Source organism: Bos mutus, chromosome 21 (assembly GCF_027580195.1).
Source record: "Bos mutus isolate GX-2022 chromosome 21, NWIPB_WYAK_1.1, whole genome shotgun sequence".
Lineage (NCBI taxonomy): Eukaryota > Metazoa > Chordata > Mammalia > Artiodactyla > Bovidae > Bos > Bos mutus.
In genome coordinates this window covers 19,878,933-19,899,464 of record NC_091637.1, presented here as the reverse complement: position 1 = coordinate 19,899,464, position 20,532 = coordinate 19,878,933, and the positions used below count along the sequence as shown (strand labels likewise).

General features: G+C 50.2%; 1 protein-coding gene across 5 annotated transcripts in view; it reads right to left on the bottom strand.

Moving 5' to 3' along the window:
• Positions 1–6,110: 6,110 nt before the first annotated feature.
• WDR93 (WD repeat domain 93) overlaps positions 6,111–20,532 on the bottom strand; it is a 52,392-nt gene continuing 37,970 nt past the window's right edge. For 2 of the 5 annotated variants that reach the window (XM_070358257.1, XM_070358258.1), the window contains exons 11-17: positions 19,746–19,832; positions 18,388–18,507; positions 17,600–17,813; positions 14,887–14,950; positions 14,354–14,510; positions 13,795–13,996; positions 10,763–13,696 (exon numbers count right to left, since the gene is read on the bottom strand). In XM_070358257.1, coding sequence (XP_070214358.1) covers positions 13,579–13,696; positions 13,795–13,996; positions 14,354–14,510; positions 14,887–14,950; positions 17,600–17,813; positions 18,388–18,507; positions 19,746–19,832 — 962 coding nt within the window. In that variant the 3' untranslated portion in view covers positions 10,763–13,578. Of the gene's footprint in view, positions 6,462–10,655; positions 10,741–10,762; positions 13,697–13,794; positions 13,997–14,353; positions 14,511–14,886; positions 14,951–17,599; positions 17,814–18,387; positions 18,508–19,745; positions 19,833–20,532 lie in introns of those variants that run through there. The other 3 variants (XM_070358259.1, XM_005895146.3, XM_070358260.1) reach the window with 3 other exon arrangements.

The following is a 20,532-nucleotide window of genomic DNA, read 5'->3' as shown; positions in this document are numbered from 1 at the left end:
AAGGGGGCGGGGCTTCATTTGAGGAAAGCGGCCGCAAGCTGAGTCTCTCCACCTTTTCTTTGAACCTGGATAAAACCAAGTATCTCTGTAGAAAATGCGTTTCCATTAGTGCATACTTACTGTGCACCGGGTCTTTACACATTTTATTCCTAAGTAGTTATTTTGCAGAAGGATAAACCAAGGATCAGCACTCAAACCCAGGTATGACTTCCAGAATCTGAGCTCTCGGCCCTGGTTGGGTTTTGCCTGCTCCGCTCTTTCTAGGGTCTGACAGGAAGCCAGCTCCGAGGGCTCACTGCATGTGTCTACTGCCCTTGTGCTGGAGCATCAAGGCCTGGACCCTGGCATTCTCCCATCTCCCTTCACTCTGGTTTCTCTCCCATGTTTAGGGACATAACACAGGTGGATCAGTCCCAGTTTTAAATAGCTGTGACCTCCCAGAGGCCTGGCTCAGGCAAGATGAGAGGTCCATCGATTGTATCCAGATCCACAGAACTGACCTGGACCTAGGCTTGGATTCAGATTAGGGAAATGCTGTATGCGGGAAGGGGAAACCTGGGTTCAGTCAGGGGGTCTGGTGAGCAGTCAAGCCTGGGGGTTGGTGAGGTGCGGTAAGGGGTCTCTCAGCCATCTATGAATGCTTCCCCCCTGCCCCCCTCAAGCATCTTTGAAATACTAACCTTGGCATTTTAAAAAATACCTTTATTGAGATATAATTTATACCATGAAATGCATTCTTTTCAAGTACATAATTCAATGGTTTTAGTATATTCATAGTTAGGTAACCATCACCACTGTCTTATTTTGGGTCATTTTTACTACCCCTCAAAAGAGACCCTGTAACCATTTAGCAGTGATTCCCTGTTACTCCACCCCCTTTTCTCCACCCCAGCCCACTCATCTGCTTTCTTCTAGCTCTACAGATTTGCCTATTCTGGACTTTCATATGAATGAAAGCGTATTTTCTCGTGTATCAGTACTTCATTTATATTTATTGCTCAGTAATATTCCATTGCATGGGTGTAGCACAGTTTATGTATTTATAGGTTGATATTGATTTGTTTTGAAACTACTTCAGAGATCATTCCCAATGCTCTGGCCCAGGCCAGGAGGGGCAGTAACTCGGAGTGGGCTGGGGGTCACAGTGTGTAATTCAGGAGTCCTGGCGCACCCTGGCCAGCATTTGGTTGTAGAAAGTGGGATCCAAAAGCGGAGGCCCCGCAGGGGGCGGGACCTCACACCTTCACTGATCCGCCCCTTGCCCGCGCCTCCGCCCCAACTCTCTCTTCCCTCCCAGGGCCCTAAGGAGCTGAGCGGGAAGTCTTCTCCAGGACCCTGCCCAGTTTAGAAAAATCTATTTGCATGGTAAAGGCCCCGTGGTTTAGGACGGGGAATTAAAGTTATTAGCAAGTCTTTTCATAGATAAGTGGGGCTCATCGGCCAGCCCCCTCCCCTGGGGTGCGCCTCCCCTCGCTCTCCGAGCCTAGGAGCGGCCCACTGTTTATTAGCACCTGGGTGTGAATTTCCATTAACACGTCCCCGCTAATAAGAGGGCTGGAGATGGGAAGGGGCGCCTCCCACCCCTCCCGCGCCTCACCCCCTTCCTGGGGGGCACCCACCGGGAGGAGGGCCGAAAGCGGCTCCCAGGTAGGTGAGCCCTGGGCGAGGGCGCGCTGTCAGTTCTCTGCTAACCTGTTGAGCTAAGCCGTTAGCGGGGCCGTGTGGAGGATGGGAAGTTGAGGACGATCAGGGGCCGCGTTGAGACTGGGCCCCGGGTGTGACTCTGGGGCCGGTGTGCTTCACCGCGGGCGCATCGCCTTTGCGACAGCTGAGCAGGGACAGAGGGTGCTGGGTGGCACGTCCCCTCACCGTGGGGGGCTGGTCCGGAGCGGGCTGCGCGCAGGCCTGCTGGAAGTGGGGTGGGGGTGGGCGTGGGCGTGGTGGGGAGGGCGGAGGATGGCATCAGCGGCTGATCCTGCCCGGCTCTGGTCGCTGCTGGCCGCCTTCGCAGCCCCCAGGGGTCAGAACCGTCATGGTGGAGAAGCACATATATACGGAGCAACCGGACGAGCCGGGGCTGTGTTTAAGGCTTTACATTCACCAACTGGGGGCGCTTCCCTGGCTGGCCAGTAGTTAAGACTCCAGGCTTCCAATGCGGGTCCCATCCGGGGTCAGGAACCAAGATAGAATTCCACATGCCCTGAGGAAAGGTCAAAAGGTTAAAGGAGAATGCTATTTATATATATATTGCTAAAAAATAAAATGTTAAAGAAAATAAATTCAACAACTAATTTCAAGTCATTTAAACCTCAGATGCACAGGTGAGGTGGGCAGGTGGTGGGGCACCTGTAGCTCTTTTACAGATGAGGACACTGGAGCTCAGAAAAAGAACAAGGAGATTTTCACAAAGCTAGTATACCTGGTTCAAGAAGGTGATGGCACCCCACTCCAGTACTCTTGCCTGGAAAATCCCATGGATGGAGGAGCCTGGTAGGCTGCAGTCCATGTGTTTGCTAGAGTTGGACACGACTGAGCGACTTCACTTTCACTTTTCACTTTCATGCATTGGAGAAGGAAATGGCAACCCACTCCAGTGTTCTTGCCTGGAGAATCCCAGGGACGGGGCAGCCTGGTGGGCTGCCGTCTGTGGGGTCGCACAGAGTCGGACACGACTGAAGCGACTTAGCAGCAGCAGCAGCAGTATACCTGGTTGGGGCTTCCCAGGTGGTGCAGTGATGAATCCACCGGCCAAGGCAGGAGATGCAAGAGACACGGGCCGGGAAAAATCCCCTGGAGAAGGACATGGCAACCCACTCCAGTATCTTTGCCTGGAGAATCCCATGGACAGAGGAGCCTGGCAGGGTATAGTCCATGGGGTCTCAAAAAGTCGGACACGACTGAACGACTAAACAACGACAAAGTATACCTGTTTATTGGGTGGCGACATTGGTGAGCGGTACTCAACAGTTCTGGTCTTTGCTGTAGCCCGTCAAGCAAGTAGTATGTGTGTGTGTTGAGGGGTCTGAAATACAGCTCCTAAAGCACATGGGCCACCGGTGCCATCACCGGCAGGGACCTGCCGCTGCCTGCTGACCACATGTATTGCTCCTGTGAGAGAGGCGTATTTTGTAGATGCTGATGCTGGACGGGTCAGTGTTTTCAGGAGGGGCAGCTAAGCGATCAGTTGACACTGAAGACATTGCTTCAAGGACACACCACATGGGTCACCAGATGAACCCAGGGCTGGAGGGGAGGGCTGGTGGTCTGTATCAGCAGAGGGCAGACTGTCCCAGGAGCCGGGCTGGAAAGCTGGGCTCAAACTTGGTCAAGTGGGTGGTGTGCCTGGTTGGAGGGCCATGCTGTGCTAAATGAACCAGCCCATCTGAGGGGCAGGGCACATGGATGCCCCAGGATTCTGAAACACCCCCGCTTGGAAAACCAGGCTGGCCCAGGGCTCAGGAGGGAAGCCAATCCTAACTGCAAGGCCCGGATTGTCCCAGGGTGAGGCCAGGCCCACTTTGTCCACCCTCCTCCTCCCCCCCCTCCCCATCCAGGTACAAACCCTGCCTTTGCACAACCCTGAGGGTGAGTGCCTCCTAAACTCTGTGCCCTGGACACTCACCTGCGTCCTAATGCTCCCCAAGAAAACCCAGTGTTCTTGGTGCTTCTCAGGGGCCCTCTCTCCCAGAGGGCAGGGACCTCTTTGGGGGCCACTGGCACAGCCCCAGTAGGGCACCAGCTCCATGGGAGTGGGGCTAGAGCCCTGGATTCCCCAGCCTTGTGCCACCTGAGCCTCTTCTGCCCACCTTCTGGTACTTTGCCAGCCCTGGTTCCCTCTCCCTTATCCCTCTGTGGGTCCAGTATGTAAGGTTCCCTGTGAATGCCCCAACCCCCATTGCTCTCCCCACCCACACTAGGAAGTGAAGAGGTGCCTGGTGTTGGCAGCATGTGACTTTGGAAAGGGTGGACAGGGCACCTCCATTGTCTTGGCCTGCTCAGCACCCCTCCTACTCTTGTCCCTTGCAGCCTGTCATTTTCTTTTCTCCAGACAGCTCTCCCTTCCTTAGTTTGGGTAGCCGTGACCTCCATGCCCCTCTAGGGATGGGCACGTGTGCAAGTTTAAATGGTCATCACAGTGAGTGGTTCAGGGACGTGACCACATACAGGTCAGTGAGGAGCAGGCTCAGGACTTTGCTGGAACCACTGAAAAAGGGACAGTCACCGTGGGTGCTGTTAGTGGTCTTTTTGCCACCCAAGCAGAAGGGCCTACCTAAAAAGGGAATCAAAACTGGGGGGTGGGGACTTCCCTGGAGGTCCAGTAGCTAAGACGCTATGCTCCCAATGCAGAGGACCCAGGTTCAATCCCTGGTCAGGGAACTAGATCCTGCATGCTGAAACTAAGACCTGGTGTAGCCAAATAAGTAAATAAAGAAAAATAGATACTAAAACAAAACAAAAATAAACAACTTGACCTGGGGCCAACCACATGGAAAGCATTATGTCTAGACTTTTACACTCCATGAGCCAACAAATTCTCCTTGTGGCTGAAGTTAGTTTGAGTTGGGTTTCTGACTTTTGCTACTGAAAAAGTCCACCAGCATTTGATAAGGTTGTTCCAAGTCTTGACTGCAGTCTCAATTTCCCTCTTTGTTAGATGGGGATAATCATACTTATATTTCACAAAGTGACTTAAGGTTTTTATCTAAAATACAGAGACCCTGGTAGATGCCCTGTAAATGTCAGTTCCCCGTCACATTTAGGTGGCATGTAAAGCCGAGACGATCATCCTAAATTTTCCTTCCTCATCCCAGAGAGACCTGCCAGCCACCATGCCTACTGTGTAGAGGAAAAGGATACTGTAGAGCATTCTGTTTTTGTTTTTGTTTTTCCTGCTGTGTTTTCATTCTCATGGTGAGGACGGCGAGGGGCAGAGTGTCTTGGGTGGGGATCTCTTCATCCAGGGGGCATTCAACTAGTCAGGTGTCATGTAACCTGCCATGAGGCAGGTGTCATGCCAACAAAGACTGTGTATGACTCGGGGGAGAAAGTGGATAGGGACACAGAAACAGTTCAGTTCGGTCACTTAGTTGTGTCCGACTCTGCGACTACAGCACGCCAGGCCTCCCTGTCCATCACCAACTCCCCGAGTTTGCTCAAACTCATGTCCATTGAGTCAGTGATGCCATCCAACCATGTCATCCTCTGTTGTCCCCTTCCCCTCCCATCTTCAAACTTTTCCAGCATCAGGGGCTTTTCAAATGAGTTCTTCACATCAGGTGGCCAAAGTATTGGAGTTTCAGCTTCAACACCAGTCCTTCCAATGAATATTCAGGACTGATTTCCTTTAGGATTGACTGGTTAGATCTCCTTGCAGTCCAAGGGACTCTAAGAGTCTTCTCCAACCCCACAGTTAAAAAGCATCAATTCTTTGGCGCTCAACTTTTTTTATACTCCAACTCTCACATCCATACATGAATACTGGAAAAACCATAGCCTTGACTAGACAGACCTTTGTTGACAAAGTAATGTCTCTGCTTTTTAATATGCTGTCTAGGTATGGTCACAAACCATGCAAGCATTCAGTCTTGGGAGAGGCTGGGCGCACTAACCACCTGCAGTTCTCAAAGGCACCACACGGTGTCCTCAGAGAGGCAGGCGTAAGCTTTGAGCGGCAGGGGACTGACTCCACCCAATTTTCCTGGGAAGGGCAGTTTCTAGAAAAGAAAAAGGTACCTCTGTGCCTCCCTCCTGGGCCCCCAGCCCCAAGTCTCCTCTAGGGTTCCCAGGCAGCAGTGGCAAAATTCCTGCATGCCCCCACTTTGCCTCTCACACCTGTGTGACCTCAGGCAGGCAGTCAACCTACTCTGAGCCCCAGCCTCTCCAGAGTGATTCCACAACAAGTGGGCCAAGAGAAAAGGGGGCCACACAGAGCCCGGTGGACTGGGTGTCTTGCTTATTTGAGCAGAGTGGCTCCTGCTCTGTTTGTGGGCCTATGAGGCAAACGGTCCTCACCAGGCCTGGGACTCTGGCTGACCTCATTGCCTGGGCCCTGCTGGGGGTCTGGACTGAGTGGGAATGAAGGATACATACCACAGCAGCTTTGGAGCCTGGAAACAATATCTCTGTTTATTCAGGTGACATCTGCTCTCCTGAGCATTCTGACAAGTGGCTTACAGGTTGAAGGCCCCCCCACCCCCAAATCATGTGTCTCCCCTTGCTGGCTTGCAGAGGTCCCAGACTTCAAGCCAGGCCCCTGAAGCCTACTGAGCTTCAGCCCTTTGTCTTGTCTCTTGATCTCAGAGCGTTCCGGGGCAAAGCCTGCCTGCTGCCAAGCTCTTCAGAGCCTAGGGCCGCAGCCCGGTCACTTCTTAAGGTCCTCTTTTTGGAGAAGCAAGGAATACCTCCGAAGCCGGGTCCAGTGCTCTTCCTCTTTCACCTTGTACTTTGCCAGGTTCTGAATACTGTGGGACAGGCCATTGATGAGGGGAACTTGCTTTGTACCACATCCCCCCCATTCTCTATTCCCCCCACCCAACCCCCCACCCAGGGCTCCTAGGTCCCCAGGGCAGACCCTGACCACCCTGGGCTGATATGAGAAACTCCCCAAATGACACATCTGCTTCCTGTCTGTGTTCTCAGGACTCAGCCTGGTGCACAGAAGGTACCTGAATCAGCTTTGCAGAAGGAATAATACGCGTGATGGAAGGTGAATTTATGAACTAAAAGTCTATTTGCAGGACCAACATTAAATACATCCGAATGCCACTAGTTACGTGGAACATCTCATGAGCACGTACTAGTGACCAGCACTGGGGGAAGCGTTGGCAAGATCAAAGTGACTAAAACAGTTGCCCTCTCCCCCACCACAGTTTAGTGAGGTGATCAGTCACTAAGTCATATCCGACTCTTTGCGACCCCATGGACTGTAGCCCGCCAGACTCGTCTGTCCATGGAATTTCCCAGGCAAGAATATTGGAATGGGTTGCCATTTCCTATTCCAGGGGATCTTCCTGATCCAGGGATCAAACTCTTGTCTCTTGCTGTCTCCTGCATTGGCAGGCAGATTCTTTACCACTAGCACCACCTGGGAAGCCCAGTTTAGTGAGGTGACAAGAGGAAAAGAACATTTGTAACAGGAGGCATTTAAAAGCAATAGAATAAAACTAGAGAAGAGCACTTCCTGCCTGGGGAATGCCCCCAGAGAATAGGATTTCTGAGTTGAGTCTTTAAAAAAAAAAATAAATGCACAGTCAGTGTGGCAGAATCAGAGAAGCCCAGGGTCACCCTTCAGGCTGCATGCAGACCTGGCCATGGGGAGCAGGCAGAAGAGAGGTGGCCTTCCTTCTGGGGAGGGGTGCGGGCTGCTGCCAGCTTTCTACCTCGGGCGCCTGAGTAAGCGGACAACGTTTAAAAGCTTAGAGCAAGTGGGAAGAGGGACACTTCTGGGGGAAAGACAAGGACCACAGGTTTGGGTATGTTCTGCGGCTCTGCCAGTCAGACAGCCACACCGAGATGTCTGGTACTCAGTGCATTAAAGCATTTTTTTTTTTAATGTAAGTAACCTATGCTTTGCTTAAAAAAAAAATCAAAGGATTCAAAAGTGGGTATACAATTAAAAGTAAACCTCCTTCTCACCTCAGACCCTTATTTTCTGTTCCCGAAGAAACTGTAATGAATGGCTCCTTGTAAATCCTTGAAAACCGTTCAGACACACAAGTGCAGGCATGCATATTATCTCTCCTTTTAAACTTAAAAGGAAGGGTGCAACACACTGCCTGCCTTTCTCACTGAAAATGTATCCTGGCGGTTGCTTCCTGGCAACACTCAGATCTGCCTCTTTCTCTTTCCCTATTGACGACCCTTGGAGTTTCCAGTCCCCGTGTGTGGGGTGTGTGTGGGAGTCCGTGGGCAGGGGACAGGCAGAGGGTGTGCAGGCCTTGGCCCCTCGCAGCTCGTGTGCAGACCCAGCTCCTTCACTTAGAAGCTGGTGACCCTGGACCGGCGAGTTGACCTCTGCCAGCCTTAGCTTCCTGGCTGTAGGGGATAAAGTTAACCCTAGTAAGAAACAAGATGTGCCTCAAAGTACTGAGCATAGTACCTGGTACACTGCAGGTGCTCAGGAAAGGTTAATTCATTTTTTAAAATTGAAGACTAGTTGATTTACAATGTTGTGTGAATTACTGCTGAGCAGCAAAGTGATTCAGTTACATACCACCTGTCAGCAAAGCCTGGGGGACGGAGGGGGAAACATCCCACTCCACAACTTCTGTTTGGCTAAACAGGCAACCAAAATTACTCCTAACCAAAGACAAATCAGGCAAAATGATTTACAACGTATTAACAAAGAACTCTTTAAAATCAAAAGAAAATGAGGACTTCCTTGGTGGCCCAGGGGCTAAGACTTCCCGCACCAAGTGCAGGGGGCCCGTGTTCGATCCCTGGTCAGAGAACCAGATCCCACGTGCCGCAGTTAAGACCTGGCAGAGCCATATACATAAATAAATTAAAAAGAACTCAGCCATGAGAAAGAAAGCCAGATCAATTTACAGAAGGAGACAGAGAAACATAGAATAGATATAACATAAAGATGCTCAACCTCCTTAATTTCCAAATTGAAAGAGTTATGAACTATGAGTTTTGTACCTCATTTCTTGGCCAGTCTGGGGAGGGGCTAAGGACGCAGGGTGAATCTGCCCTTTCAGACGTACCTCCCCTGTAACTCTGAAAGCCCACCTCCAATTCATCCCACAGAAATACTAGGAAAAACTCACAAAAATGACTGTGGGAGGATGTTGGCTGGGAAATGGGGCCAGAGTGACCCCCGTGGTGGAGTCTGCTGTGGGCTGGGGCGCAGATGGGGGAAGAGGGCTCAGGAGTGGGGTGTAGTCACTGGGAGTGTGGCTCTGGGCGGAGGAGGAATAGGCGGCTCAGAACTGGGAAGGCGCTGGCTTGTTTCCTAACTTGGGAATGCAGTGGGGACACATGCCTGTGATTAAGACCCTGGAGGGAAGAGGTCACCGACCCGATGGACAGGAAGGTCTGGGTGCCTGGGGGAGGAGATAGCCGTGGGTATAAGCAGGAGGCCACTTTCTCTGAATCAGGAGGGAGACAGGGAGTGAGGGTGGGGGTGACCTGGGTGAGAGGGCAGCCAAGGTCCTGGGTGCTCTGGGAAGTGAGAGGCAAGTTTATCCACCAAGGGCACCGCAGAGGTGTGGGGAGCACGTGGAAGCTGGGCGGGTGGCTCTCATGGCACCAGTGCCCTTCCCTTTGGCTGAGCACCGGCACTCAGCAGTGAGGAAGGACCCGGGAGGATGCCTGCCCCTCTGAGGCTAGGTACTGACTGTCCCTGGGGACAGCCCTCCCTGGACCTCCAGACACCCTCCCTCCACCATCAGGCAAAGAAAGGGTTTTCCTTCCCCATGATGTCATAACAAATATGACTGCAGTCTATTGTTTTGAAGCCATGTGTGTGCATCCAACTTCCAAAAAGATGGGCTGTCCATCTGCAAAGTGGGAGAGCAGATGGAACATCTGTAAAGCCTCAGGCAAGACCTCTGAATTCCAGTAGCCTTACAGCCTGCACATGTGGGGTCTATGGGTCTATAAATAATTTTCCAGAAGTTTGTCCCTCTATTTCTCGAGAAAAGCAGAACTTCCCTGGTGGTGCAGTAGTTAAGAGTTTGCCTGCCAATGCAGGGGACACGGATTCAATCCCTGGCCTGGGGAGATTCCACATGCCGCGGGGCAGCTAAAGCCCATGTGCCACAGCTACTGAAGCCTGTGTGCCCTGGAGGCTAGCACTGCAGCTGGAGAGAAGCCCCTACTCGCTACAACTAAAGAAAGCCTGAGTACAGCAACAAAGACCCAGCACAGCCAAAGTAAAACAAATATATTAATTAATCAATTAATAATAATAAAAGAAAGGCAAAGGAAGGTTAGGACAGGCCCACAATTTCCCTCCTAGGGACAGTGAAGACGGGGCAGTGGGAGTATTCTTCCTCCACCCTAAAGGGAAATCTCATCTGGGGTCCACATGGGATCTGCCCAACCCTTCGCCAAGCCGGTGTGTGCCCTGTGGACATGAGACTGTTGGGTCAGCCCAGAAGCCCACCTTCTGCTTGGCTACAGGGAATAAAGGGGGCATGGAAGGAAGAAAGAGGGGTGAGGAGTTGTTTCTAGCAGCTTCCTGTGTCCTAAAATTTCTGTCTTGTGATCAAAAGTCTGACCCAGCCGAGACGGCAGACCTGCCATCAGGGAGTGGAACCAGATGGGAATGGTGCCCTGGAGGCCCAGGAGGAATGGGACAGAAGCCAGGCCTGTGGAGGGGGGGTGGCGTACTGGGTGCTAACTGGCCTTCTTCCCAAGTCCAAAAGGCATGCTTCAGTTTCACACTGGCTATTTATAAAAGTCCCAAGTGCACATTTTGCAAAAACACTTTGGACAGACTGTCTTAAGTTTGAACTCTGAGTCTATTGCCGCATAGATCCATTGCCTTAAAGTTTCACCTAGTTTTAGGGCCAAGGGAAACTGTTTCAGTCACAAGGAGTAAACAGAGACCAAAAAAATGATTAAAATCCTTGGACATATTTATGTCCAAGAAAATGAGAATAAAATGTTAATGACAGAATCTAGGTTATGAGAATATAAATGCTTACCGACTTTTTTTCGGAACTGAGGTCTATTTAACATAATAAAGTATTGGAGGCAGGATACTCTTTGGAAAAGTCCCAGACGTCAGACCTCAGAGCAAGCAGAATGGGGAAAGTGGAGGCGTTAGTCGCTCAGTCATGTCTGACTCTTTGCGACCCTATGGATGTAGCCTGTCAGGCTCCTCTGTCCATGGGATTTTTCAGGCAAGGGTACTGGAGTGGGTTTGCCATTCCCTTCTTCAGGGGACCTTCCCAACCCAGGGATCGAACCTGGGTCTCCTGCACTGCAGGCAGATTCTTTACTGTCTGAGCCACCAGGGAGCAGGAAATGCCTTGACTAAATCAGTGTTTCCTAATTTATCTCTGGGACCTCGAGGGAAATGATTGAATCCTGTGATCAGGCCCAAGTAAATGTCCCTTCAAGCTGAGCTGCCCCAACCACACCATGCAACCCCTCCTGGCTCCTGCTGGGTCCTTGGACCGAGGGAGCACCTCCCTGAGCTTTTCCCTTCCCCAAGCTCCCACTGCTCTTTCAGCCCTGAGCCCTGCACCTGGCCCCTCAGCCCCCCACCTGGTCAGCCATGCTGACTCCAGCCCACTTCCCAGCAGAAGGTTTCCTGGGAGGCAGGCCCTTCCACCCCACCCGGCTTCTGCAGTTGCTCCTGGGGAGGGGCTGGGGTGTGGGACCTAGGAGCTAAGATGTGTTGATAAAGGAAGAGACACGGTTGGGAAGGGGAGATAGAGGAACGCCTTCTATACCCGATGGGGGCCAGGATGGGTCTCTGGAGACTGGAGGGGGTCAGGGCAGAAGGGACTGCCTTCTTAAGAGAGCAGACCCAGCCATGGAGGAGTGGGGAAGGATATTATAGACACCCTTCCCATGGAAATTTATGTACATAGACATTAAAAACCAGAGCAACAAGGAAGTTTTTCTTAAAAAGTCATTAAGTTGTATTCTGGAGTGACATAAAGCCAGATGAAAAAAGTGAACATGATCTCAACATAGTAAAAATGCTAATGATAAAATCTTAAGGAAATTTACTGATGCATTAATGGCAGCACTGGGATCTGGGGGTGATATTAATTTAAATAATAATTAAATTATTATTTAATTTAATAAATAAATTAAATTTTCTTTATTGTCCTGTTTCCCAAATTTCTATAAGTGCATATATATATATATATATATATATATATATAAAAGCTTAGAAGACTGAGCACTGAAGAATTGATGCTTTCAAACTGTGGTGCTGGAGAAGACTCTGGAGAGTTCCTTGGACTACAAGGAGATCCAACCAGTCAATCCTAAAGGAAATCAGCCCTGAATATTCATTGGAAGGACTGATGCTGAAGCTGAAGCGTCAATACTTTGGCCACCTGATGCAAAGAACTGACTCACTGGAAAAGAATCTGATGCTGGGAAAGATTGAGGCCAGAAGGCGAAGGGGGCAACAGAGGATGAGATGGCATCACCAACTCAATGGACATGAGTTTGAACAAACTCTGGGAGATGGTGAAGGCAGGGAAGCCTGTGTGCTGCAGTCCAAGGGGTTGCAAAGAGTCAGACACGACTGAGCATCTGAACAACATAAAACTGAGAAATAACGAGTAACATTTTTTCAGTGGGTAATTACTCTGTTATGGTAGTAGCGCTACATGAGAAGCAAACTTATCAGGCTAAGCAGGGTTAGTTAAGCGATGTCTGAGTGGTAATGTCCACCTGCGCCCTGACTGAGGGAGGAAATGGTCAGGGGCTAAGGCATCCTGAGTTGCTCAGGTCCTCGGCTGTCAGGCAGGAGGTGAGCTGCCCGGAGCTGGAGCCACTGGCCTCTGGTCCCTTCCCACTGGGAGGGCAGTCAGTTGGCTTTTGGGTGAAGTAGGAAGGCACACCCTTCCTAGGCTAGTGAAAGAAGGGAGTTAGAGAGGACAGAAAGGGGAACATGCTCATTAAACAACTTCTCTGAGCCTTATCAAGCAAGAGCACCAGGAAGCTCCACAGCATGACTCTCAACCCAGGAGAATGGCCCCACTACAGCCATGACCTGACCTCATTCTCTCGACTTTTTTTAAGCCATTGTTTGAAATTTTCCAAAAACATCCGTATGTTGGGTAGAAAAGTTGCAAATAGGAAAAATACAAAGAAAAAACATCACACATGCTTCATTATCCAATATAATGTTGTGGATGGATTAGAAGAGACCCCAGCTGGACTTCTCCAGAGATCCAGTGGTTAAGAATCTGCCTGCCAACGCAGGGGACACAGATTTGATCCCTGGTCAGGGGAGATTCCACATGCCTCAGAGCAACTAAGCCCGCGGGCTTCAACTACTGAGCACTCACTCTAGAGCCCGGGATTGCAGCTACTGAAGCCCATGCGCTTGGAGCCTGGGCTCCACCGTGAGAGAAGCCACGGCAATGAAACACCCTCATACCGCAACTAGAGAAAGTCCCGTGTGTAGCAATGAAGACCCAGAGCAGCCAAACATAAATAAGTAAATAAATGAAATTAAAAAAAGAGAGACCCTGCTTTCTCAGAATGGACTGAGTACCATTAATGATGCTTTTATAGCAGGAAGGAACACAAGCAGAGTCCCCTTGGGGCTGGGGGTTACAGACAGGGAAAGAGGAGAGGTGTATCACGTAATTGTTTATATGGATGATGGAGAAAGGAAAGGGGGCTCAGACAAGGGGCTGGCAAACATTTTCTCTACAAGGCCAGCTAGGAAATGATTTAGGCTTTGTGGGTCAGAGCGTCTCTGCTGCAGCTGCTCAGCGCCTCTGTAACTCTTACATACGCAGATGAGACATAAAGCGGTGGGTGTGGTGTCTTCCGGTGAAACTCTATTCACAAAAACAGGCAGTAGGCCAAATTTGGCTGTAGTTTGCCAACCCCTGTCTTAGATGACTGTGTCTGATAATCCAAATATACTTAAAAAAAAAAAGAATTGAAAAAGCAACAAGAAAAAGACAGCCTTGACAGGAAGAAAACACCAACTTGAAGCCTTTCTTTTCTACCGGCCTGAATTCTTTCCTCCTTTTCTTCCAACCTGAGTGGGATTTAAATGCCGAAAAGGATTTTATGATCAAGCAAACCACTTATTCCATGGTCCAGAGACTACCCTGGTACAGAGACCCAGAACTTCACCTCTTTTGGAAGAATTTCTCGCATCTCTCCTCCAGGGGCAGCGCCTGGGCAAATGTTGGGTGGGCCAATATGCTAGCTTGAGGAATGGTGCAGTTTCTTGAGAAGTTTTTTAGGAGTGGGTAGTCCTCAAAATTAAAATAGAAAATAGAATTTGGGATGTCTTCTGCTTTGCTGGCAGATCCAATTTCATCTGGATGGTCTCCTGGGATGAAACAGGAATGTGGTGTTCTGTTCTAGTGATTACCTTTTCTGTGTGCCTTGCGGTCAGGGTGGGTGCGAGGGGGCTGCTCTCTGCTTACAAAGCCTGGATCACTGGGTTTGGGCTAAGAGGGGATCACTTGATCTGGAGGAGCAGGAGTCCAGAAGGGAGACTTGCCCAGCATTTTATCTAAGCGCCAGTGAGGACTGAGCGGCAGTGTCCTGGCCTGCGGGGGCTGGGATGAGGAGTGGGGAGGAGACTGGACAGGGTCACCCTGTGCTCTATGCAAGGACTGAGAGAGTTGGAGGTGGTCAGCAGGCCACAGGTCTGGGCGGCAGCCCTCACGGGCCCCCTCCGTACCTCGGAGCAGGAAACACGGGTGGTGTAAAGACACGACAAACACTGGGTTCCAGGGGGCTGCCAGGGAGTAGGATCTGGGGAGAGCAAAGGAGCAGACAATCTGCGACTTGGCCACGTCCATGAGGAACACAGAGCCATCTCTGGAAAAGGTCAGCACCTGGGGAGCAAAGAGATGGTGAGTGGGGACTTCTCCAGTCTGTCACTCATCCCAGTGTGAAATAAGAAAACCAGCTAGAAATAAAAACAAAGGGGGAATTTATTCACCCTTGGGCACCCAGCCTCTGGATCCAGCTGGAGCTGTTCGGCGGGCAGCAGGAAAGCGGTGTCTGCTCCTGTGGAGCTGCCGGCAGCAGCGGTAAAGAAGCCGCCTGCCGGGGCTCACCTGTCTTCCCCACTGAACTGGGAGCTCCACGAGGGCAAGGGCTTTCTCCTCCCAATCTGTGCCCAGCACACAACAGGCCTTCAGCAGAGATTTTTGGGAAGGAATAATGAACACATTCACTAAAGAAGAATGAGGGGCCTGAGGAACCTACCATGCCAGGTAAGGCTTGGACCGGGGCCACGGCACAGATGGCTTCATCCAGGTACTTCACTGGCCTGTATTAAACACACACAGACATCCAGACTGTGGGAGCTTTCAAGTTTTGCCGTCCTCTCCTAGGCATATACCTATATCCAATACAGACAAGTTCTTCTCTAGAAGCATCAGGATGTATGTCAGAGATGTTCACAGGAGCAAAAACTGGGAACCGTCTAAATATCCATTGCTAGGAGAGTGCTTAGGTAATTGTGTTACATTATATGATGGGATACTATATAGCAATGAAAATAAAAGAGCTGGAGCTGCACACAACATGTACCATTCTCCTGAACAATACTGCAAAGCAAGTCACAGAATAAATGGCAGTAGAAAACAAATGGGAGAATACACAGAATATGATCCCATTAGCAAGTTCCCTAAAATATGCACAGCTGGAGTGTATATGGCTTGGAGATACAGTCGTATGAATGTGGTTAATTCTTGAAGGAAAACAAAGAGATGATGAATTTAGGAAAACAGTGTGGTATATTTTTTTTTGAAAAAAAAATTAGACATAATATTTAGCAGTAACTCCCATTTTAAAAAAGGTGGAGTCTATTATACAGAGTGAAGTAAGTCAGAAAGAGAAAAACAAATATTGTATATTAATGCATATATATGGAATTAAAAAGATGGTCTGGTGAACCTATTTACAGGGCAGCAATGGAGACACAAAGAGAACAGACTTGTGACACAGGCTGGGGCAGGAGAGGGCGGGAGAATGGAGAGGTTTGCATGGACACATATACACTAGCGTATGTAAAATAGATAGCCACTGGGAGTTTGCTGTATGACTCAGGGAACTCAAACCGAGGCTCTTTGACAACCTAGAGGGGTGGGATGGAATGGGAGGTGGGAGGGAGGCTCAAGAGGGAGGGGACATATGTATACCTATGGCTGATCCACGTTGACGTATGGCAGAAACCAATACAATACTGTAATTATCCTTCAATTAAAAATAAATAAATCAAGGGGAAAAATGTGGAGTCTGCTTTTCCACTGCTTAAATGTGGGCACGGCCAGATGACATACTGTGTCCAGTGTAACACAAGCAGTGCACAGGGCTTGGAAAACATCAGTGAGCCTTGATGGCGGCTGGGAGCCCTGAGGTTTACTGAGGAGCCTGGGACAGCCTGCAGGAGAGGCTGCAAGGAGGAGTGCCTTGGCCACCAGCTGCCAGCTGCCTGTATGTGAGTAAGGCCCGCTAGTCGGCCCCTCACCCATGGGCATCTGTGAGAGTCAAGGCAAGCCCAGAGCAGGGATTGTCCAACTGAGCCCAGCCCCAAGTGCTGACCTACAGCATCAGAGGTTAAGTGGTGACTGTTTCCTTAAGTCACTAAATTGTGGAGTGGTTTGTTATATGCAGCAATAGATAATTAAAATCAACCCTGAATATTCATTGGAAGGACTGATGCTGAGGCCGAAGCTCCAATACTTTGGCCACCTAATGTGAAAAGCTGACTCACTGGAAAAGACCCTGATGCTGGAAAAGATTGAGGGCAGGAGGAGAAGGGGACAACAGAAGATGAGACGGTTGGATGGCATCATGGACTCAATGGACATGACTTTGAGCAAACTCTGAGAGATGGTGAAGGACAGAGAAGCCTGGTACGCTGCAGTCCGTGGGGTTGTAGAGAGTTAGACACAATTTAGTGACTGAACAACAACCACTTTTGAAGTGGAGGAGAGAAGGATGTGATCCAGGAGAGGCACACAGAGAGCCTTAACTGAATTGGAGATGATCTATTTCTTAAGCTTGGTGATGGGGACAGTGGAGTTCCCACCCCCGCCCCATATGTATGCTAAATACACACCCTCACACATACTATACAGGTTATTTGCATGCATAAAATATTTCACAATTTAAAAGAGGCCTTTGAAGAAACTGACTACAAACAATATTTTGGCAAAAACAACCCTCTTCTTGGTCACATGGGATAGGAAAGATGTCATTTGTGCCAACACACAATTTATATACATAGAACTCATATATATATCTCCACACGTATGCTGCTTCTGCTGCTAAGTTGCTTCAGTCATGTCCAACTGTGTGCGACCCAATAGACGGCAGCCCACCAGGCTCCCCCATCCCTGAGATTCTCCAGGCAAGAACACTGGAGTGGGCTGCCATTTCCTTCTCCAATGCATGAAAGTGAAAAGTGAAAGTGAAGTTGCTCAGTCGTGTCCGACTCTTAGCGACTCCATGGACTGCAGCCCACCACGCTCCTCCGCCCATGGGATTTTCCAGGCAAGAATACTGGAGTGGGTTGCTACTGTCTTCTCTGAATGTATGCTGCTGCTGCTAAGTCACTTCAGTCGTGTCCGACTCTGTGCAACCCCATAGGCAGCAGCCCACTAGGCTCCTCTGTCCCTGGGATTCTCCAGACAAGAATACTGGAGTGGGTTGCCATTTCCTTCTCCACTCTGAATGTATAGGGTTGGCCAAAAAGTTCATTTGGGTTTTTCCATAAAATACAGAAAATAAACCCAAACGAACTTTTCAGCCAACCCAATAAAAGACGTTAGTAATTCTGAAAAGCTCACTGAGACAGTGATGACCAGAGGGAAAGTGAACTCTAGTCTGAGAGGTTGTTTCAGTTTCTTACTATTAAACAGGGCGGTATGTCTGGCAGATCATGTACCCCGCCCTCCCCTCAACCACCCACCTCTCCACCAGCAGACTGATGGTGGAGTTCTGGATCCCCGAGGCCGTCACCAGATGGAGAGACGCGTCTGTACACAGCACCACGCATTTCATGTGGCATTTCACTGAGCCCTCCGGATACACATTCTGTCCTTTGTGGACTAGGAAGTATTTCAGGAAGTGGATGCTTTGGCAGAAGCACTTTTCAGGAAGAGCAACAACTCCAAGAATGAGTCCTGGAGGAAGGGAGGGCACGAGTAGGTCAGGCAAGGGGCAGAGGGAGGCAGCCGTGGGCGCGAGGTCTGTGACCAGCGAGTGTGTGAGGGACAGGAGGCAAAACCAAGCACTGAGGGGCTTCCCTGGTGGTCCAGTGGCTCAGAACCCACCTTTCAGGGCAGGGGATGTCGGGATTGATCCCTGGTTGGGGAACTAAGATCCCACAGCCCGCGGGGCAACTAAGCGCGCGCGCGCCACAACTAGAGAAGCCTGTGTGCTGCAGTAAAGACCCAGAAGAACCAGAAGAAAAACCAAACAAAACCCAGGCAGCGAGCAACCTTCGAAGTGAAGGCAGCCTGTCCACTAGGCTGTCAGTGTTTTAACTAACATTTCCTACAGAAAGGAATTCATAGCCAACGCCCACGGGGAGAAGGGAGCCCCCTTCAGGAGGAACCCCTCTAAGTATGTGGAAGAACCAAACCCAAGGAAGGGGACAAATCAGCACTGGAGCGGAAGGGAGGAAGTGTTAACCCGGCCAGGTCAGGGTGTGTAACGGCGGCGCAGAGGTGGAGGGCGGGGCGGGGCGGGGCTTACCTTGCGCCAGGTCCCAGAGCGAGAGCACGCCGTCCTCGCAGGCCAGCACCAGGTAGGAAGAGCAGGGACTGAGCTGAGATACCACGATGGGCGCGGCGCACGGCCACACGCCCTCGGGGTCTAGAGGGGAGATGCCACTCACCAGGCCGCCCCCGGACCCCCGCTCCCACCCATCACCGCCACCCGGACAACCTGAGACCCAGACTGGTCTGCCTGTCTGGACTCACCATCTCTCTCCTCTATGTGCCATGCTGTCTCCTTCCTCAGGATAATATAACAAGTTATATGATTATTATACTACAGTTAACAGGGATTGGGGCTTCCCTGGTGGGTCAGTGGTAAGGAATCCACCTGCCAAGCAGGAGACATGGGTTTGATCCCTGCATTGGAAAGATTCCCTGGAGAAGGAAATGGCAATCCACCTCTGTATTCTCCTGCAGAATCCCATGGACAGAGGAGCCTGGAGGGCTACAGTCCATGGGATTGCAAAAGAGTACCACAGGACTGAGCGACTGAGCATGAGTAGGAACACTGAGTGAGGACTTACTAGGTGCTAAGCACCAGAGCGGGCACTTTATGGGCTTCATTTCATTTAATTCTCACAGGGATCCTATGAGGTGGGTCCTATTAGAACCCGCATTTTACAGATGAGCAGAATGAGGCAGAGAAACAAGCGAATTGCCCAAAGTCACAAGAGCCAGTCAGTACAGAAGTGGAGATTAGAAGCCAGGTTTCCTGGGAGAGGGATGGAAGGAAAGAAATTCTTCCTTTGTGAGTTTTTAAACATTACTTCTGAGTATAACTCTGGACAGCATAGTGTTAGCTCAAGGAATTCACACAGAGTGAATTTGTTCGTGGAACTGCCTCCCTGAGTTTGTCAAAAACAAACCACCACCACTCATATTTCTTAAGTGCCTTTCAACTTCAAAAGAGCCTTCACGTAGAGAAACTGGATTTTGCTATTCACGACTAATGCGTGGAGTACATAAGGATGGTGTAACTGAGTGGTTTTCTGCTTTGGAGGAGAAAACAGGGGATTGGGGCATCAAGTGACTGGCCTGAAACCACACTGATTGCAGACATGTGCTGGAACCAAGCCCCCCCTTTTTTTACCTTCATTGCCTAAGGAGCCCTGTAAACCAGACGGGGCTCTGTCCCCATGGACATCATCTTTAAGAAACACGACAGTTCAGAGACACAGCCTTGGGGTCACACCACAGCTAGCAAGCCACCCACTCTGTCTGCACAGCTCTGGTCCCCTAAAAGCCACGCAACTGTCAGTCATGTGCTCTTGGCTAAGCTGAAGAAGGACACGAGAGCCCTGAGCTTAGGTGACTCCCATCCCGGCAGTAAAGTACCAACTTTATCCTTCAGCGTCCGGTTAAGTGAATAGAAGAAGAAGTTGTGATGATCGGTCCAGTGTACACCAAGGACACAGGCTAGCCCTGGGAAAGAAGAGAGGAAAGGGGCGTCACGGAAGGAGTCTGGGTGGACTTTGATTTGGGTGGAGGGGTTTGCCCAGGAGGAGGTCAGTTTGAAATGGTTTGTGCCAATGGGCAGCACCCAACTGAGGGGTGAGCTACCAGCTGAGGGGCTGGGCACCCCCAGGAGGGCTGCTCCTGGAGCCAACTCATCTTCCTGTACAGGGAGGATGGTCACTACTACCCATTGGCTGCTTTCACATCTTCTAGATAAATTCCTGTCCGCTAGGCTGTCAGTGTTCTAACTAACATTTTCTACAGAAAGGAATTCATATCCAGAGAGGTGGACCATAAAAAAGGCTGAGTGCCAAAGAATTGATGCTGGAGAAGACTCATGGGAGTTCCTTGGACTGCAAGGAGATCAAACCAGTCAATCCTAAAGGAAATCAACCCTGAATATTCATTGGAAGGACTGATGCGAAAGCTGAAGCTCCAAACTTTGGCCACCTGATGTGAAGAACCAATCATTGGAAAAGATCCTGATGCTGGGAAAGGTTGAGGGCAGGATAAGGGGGTGACAGAGGATGAGATGGTTGGATGGCATCATTGACTTAATGGATGTGAGTTTGAGCAAACTCCGGGAGACGGTGAAGGACAGGGAAGCCTGGCATGCTGCAGTTCATAGGGTTGCAAATAGGCGGACATGACTGAAAAGTCTGAACAA